At 48.3% G+C, this 4,202-nt stretch overlaps 1 protein-coding gene across 1 annotated transcript in view; it reads right to left on the reverse strand.

Annotated features, from left to right (window-relative positions):
* Liph (lipase H) overlaps positions 1 to 4,202 on the reverse strand; it is a 41,064-nt gene continuing 36,862 nt past the window's right edge. The window contains exons 9-10 of the mRNA XM_031363509.1: positions 3,366 to 3,539; positions 1 to 1,301 (exon numbers count right to left, since the gene is read on the reverse strand). Of these exons, the coding sequence (XP_031219369.1) occupies positions 1,214 to 1,301; positions 3,366 to 3,539 (262 nt within the window). The 3' untranslated portion in view covers positions 1 to 1,213. The remainder of the gene's footprint in view (positions 1,302 to 3,365; positions 3,540 to 4,202) is intronic.

The following is a 4,202-nucleotide window of genomic DNA, read 5'->3' on the forward strand; positions in this document are numbered from 1 at the left end:
CAGGATTGTGCACAGTTTATTTTTATCTTGCATCTATACATCTTAAAGAATTTCCTGGAATAATTATGGATTACACCAGTAAGAAGGAAAGAAAACCTTTCATTTGTTTGTTTTTGTTTTGGAGACAAAATTTCTCTGTGCAGCCCGAGTTGTTCTGGAACTTGCTCTGTAGCCCAGGCTGTCCTCAAACTCACAGAGATCCACCTGCTTCTCCTCTCAAGTGCTGGGATTAAAGGTGTGCGTCATCCCTACCCAGCTTTGGTTTTTGTTTTCTGTTTTTGTTTTTTTAAGAAAACAGTCTTAGGGACTGCTTTTGGAAAATGCCTGAAGCTTAGAACAGGGCTCAGTGCAGCACATTCAAACCCAGAGCAGAAAAACAACCCTGTAATTGACACTTTCGCAACTTCAGTGAAAGCAGGCCAGTTTCCCTGCAGCCTTTCGCCTGCCCAGTCCACATGCTGCAATGCCACCCCTGTTTTTTCTCTTTCTTCCACTTAGCAGCACAGGCCTCAGGGCTATGAGCCCATCCCAATACCTCTGGCAGTCAGCATCACTTCAGAAAGGGCTGGATGAAGCCAGAGCCCTCTTGTCGCCCCGAAGCAAACAGTCCAGGAGGAAAGCTGGTGTTGAAAAAAAGAGAGATTTTGTATCTTTAAGTGAAAGCTAAACCCTATCAGAATAAAAGCATGCTCACAGTAGTCCGCCCAAGGGACGCAAGGGATTTCACAAAACCTTCACAGACTGGCCCTCCCAACCCACAGTTCCCGTGAGGTAGTCCAGTTCATTCTCTAGTTCAATTCATGCCAGGACGGCAGAGGATTGGGCACAGGGAACACAGATTTCTTGTGAGGCCTCCAGGCATTACTTTACTCTTAGATGCTTGCCCCACGGTCCTGAGGGTGTGGTATGACAGGCAGCAGATTCGACATTGGGGAACCAGCACGGCCTAAGGATGCAGCCAGACAAAGTGCTTTGCTATAGGGAGCTGGGCTATTTCTGTCTTGCCCTAGTTAGGGGCTCCCCTCCCAGTGCTGTTTCATAATCACGGGTCCTTTGACATTTTGTGATGTGACATCCTTGGAACACAGCCGAAAATAACCTTGGTTTTCTTCCCCATGCCTTGGGAGCCTTCAGGACGCAGTAGGGTGAGGCACTAAAGGCCTGTAGTCGTAGAGATCCTGACATCACCACTGCCCACAGGTCTCAACAGCAGCTACATCTGCTGCTTGGAGCACAGGATAGGTCGGAAGAATGTCTCAACATTCTCCATAAGGACGAGATCATATCGACACAAGTGAGGCCTGGGGAAACCAAAGACCCTCGTCAGTGAGCTAACACAACCCGCCCAGTCTCGTCAGGCAAGCCTCATCACCTCCTTCCAGAGTGGACTTGTAGAGCAGCAGTTTCTAATACAACAGGCTGGTGAGGTGGTTTGAATAAACTCAGCCCAGAGGGAGTGGCACTATTAGGGGGTGTGGCCTTGGAGGAGGTGTGGTCTTGGAGGGGTGAGGCCTTGGAGGAGGTGTGGCCATGTTGGAGAAGTGAGTCACTGTGTAGGATGCTAGCTCCACCTAGTTCAAATCACTCTCAGCACCAATGTCTCCCATAGTCCTACCCAGGATGGCCCATTAAGCCCCAGTTAAAGCATTCCTCTGTTTCCCAAATCTAAGGTTCCAAAATACACATTCCTCCAAACAAAAGCATGGTCAGGCCTATCACAGCAGTACCTCACTCTCTGGTACCAACTTCTGTCTTAGTTAGGCTTTCATTGCTGTGAAGAGACATCATGACCAAGGCAACTCTTACAAAGGACATTTTCGTTGTTGTTGTTTGTTTGTTTGTTTGTTTTGGTTTTTCAACATAGGGTTTCTCTGTATAGCCCTGGCTGTCCTGGAACTCAGTCTGTAGACCAGGCTGGCCTTGAACTCAGAAATCTGCTTGCCTCTGCCTCCCAAGTGCCGGGATTAAAGGCATGCGCCAACACTGCCTAGCTCTAAAGGACAATATTTAATTACAGCTTCAGAGGTTCAGTCCATTATCATCATGACAGGAAGCATGGAAGCATGCAGGCAGACATGGTGCTGGAGGAGCTGAGATTTCTACATATTGATCTTATTGTCTTCCTCAGGCAGCTAGGAGAAGGCTCCCTTCTGCACTCAGTGGAACTTAAGCATGGGACCTCAAAGCCCACCCCACAGTGACACACTTCCTCCAATAAAGCCACACCTCCTAATAGTGTCACTTCCCACAGGCCAAGCATGTTCAAACCACCACAGCTAGGGAAGGCAGTCACGCGCAGAAAAGCAGGGTGTGAAATTCTACTCAATTCTACTCCAATCCTTTGTTAAAGATTTATATCTTGTGTATGAGTGGTGTGCCGGCTTGTGTGTATGTGGACCACGTGTATGCCTGGCACCTGTGCAGGTCAGATGAGGCCACCAGGTTCCTCTACAGCTGGAGTTACTAGCTGGTCGTAAAGCACCATGTGGGTGCTCAGAATCTAACCCAGGTTCTCTGCTCCACTCTCAATCCTGCACTTTGCAAGTGCTGGGATTGTAAATCACTACACTCTGGTTTTTCCTTCCTTGTTTTTGAAATGGGATCTGGATAAGTTTCCCAGGTTTGTATTGAACTCATGTAGCCTCTTGAGTTCTTAAACCTTTGATCCTCCCCCTCAGCCTCCAGACCAGCTAGAAACACTGGTCTGGCCCAACCTAGGCCCAACAATAAATAAACAAATAAATAATTAATCAATCAATTAAAAGTTCCTGTTTTAAGATATAGTGAATACCTTCTTAGAGAATCTTGTATTACTAAATACTTTTGCAGTACCCTAAATTTTTAAGTAAAAGAAATTCAACACTTTGGAGGCTGAGGCAGTAGAACTGTCACAAGTTTGAGGCCAGCCTGGGCTACAATATAAGACTTTCTCAGAAAGAAAAATGGGAGCTAGATAAGGAAGGGGAGAGAGGCAACAGGAGCTTGTCAGACCTGCGCATGGCTCACCTGTCTGGATGAGCCAGGGACCCCAGCCTCATTCGCAGGACCCTGAGCGTGTCAGACCTGCGCATGGCTCACCTGTCTGGATGAGCCAGGGACCTCAGCCTCATTCGCAGGACCCTGAGCGTGTCAGACCTGCGCATGGCTCACCTGTCTGGATGAGCCAGGGACCTCAGCCTCATTCGCAGGACCCTGAGCATGTCAGACCTGCGCATGGCTCACCTGTCTGATGAGCCAGGGGCCTCAGCCTCATTCGCAGGACCCTGAGCGTGTCAGTCCTGCGCATGGCTCACCTGTCTGGATGAGCCAGGGGCCTCAGCCTCATTCGCAGGACCCTGAGCGTGTCAGACCTGCGCACGGCTCACCTGTCTGGATGAGCCAGGGACCTCAGCTTCATTTGCAGGACCCTGAGCTTGTACTTTGGGCCCACTACAGACTTTGTGGAGAACAACAAGGAAATTTCTGCCACTTTATCCAGATCTCGATTAAATCTTGCGAGGAGACTCACTTGATGGTATTTCTGGAATGCAGATGGCTCACTGGAAGGAAGAAATGGCACTTTAAAATTAATATATAGAATATAAGATGAATATATGTTCATTTAAATGAATATAACATAAATCACTGATGAGAGAAAGTGGCTTCCATCCTCCAAGTGTGGTCCATTTGCGTACCGAAGCTGGCTTTCGTGAGCAAAGGCCCCTGACTCTATAGGTCTGCCTAAATGAAGCTACTGACCTCCAAAATGGCACTGGGGTCGTGGGCTACTGTGACAGTTTACTGTGTTCAGGATGCTGTCTGTATCTCCGGGCACAGCCACAGCTGCTCTGGGGTCCAGGCTCTCTGTGTGGTAGGGCTTACGCAACAGTTGAGAGATGAAACTGGCTCAGAGTTCTTAGGGCCCTTCCATACCGCATGGAGCCTTAGATGAGGTTCCAGTGGGTAGCAAACACCTGTGGAACCCCCTAATTCCAATCTGAGGTCTATGTCTGGAGCCAACCCACTGCCCCAAATCCAGGTGTTTGTTATCTGTGGCTTCCTTCCGCAGCTTGGCAGAGAAATAAAAACAGTGCAGAGACTTCCTAGAGAGAGAAGCCCGAGCATCGCTGGGTTTCAGGTTATGATGCATTGGATGTTGCCAACAAAATTGGGATCATCTAAATTAAGTTCAGCTGCAAATTCAAAATACATGTTTTCACCAT

Source organism: Mastomys coucha, unplaced genomic scaffold (assembly GCF_008632895.1).
Source record: "Mastomys coucha isolate ucsf_1 unplaced genomic scaffold, UCSF_Mcou_1 pScaffold12, whole genome shotgun sequence".
NCBI classification, from domain to species: Eukaryota; Metazoa; Chordata; class Mammalia; order Rodentia; family Muridae; genus Mastomys; species Mastomys coucha.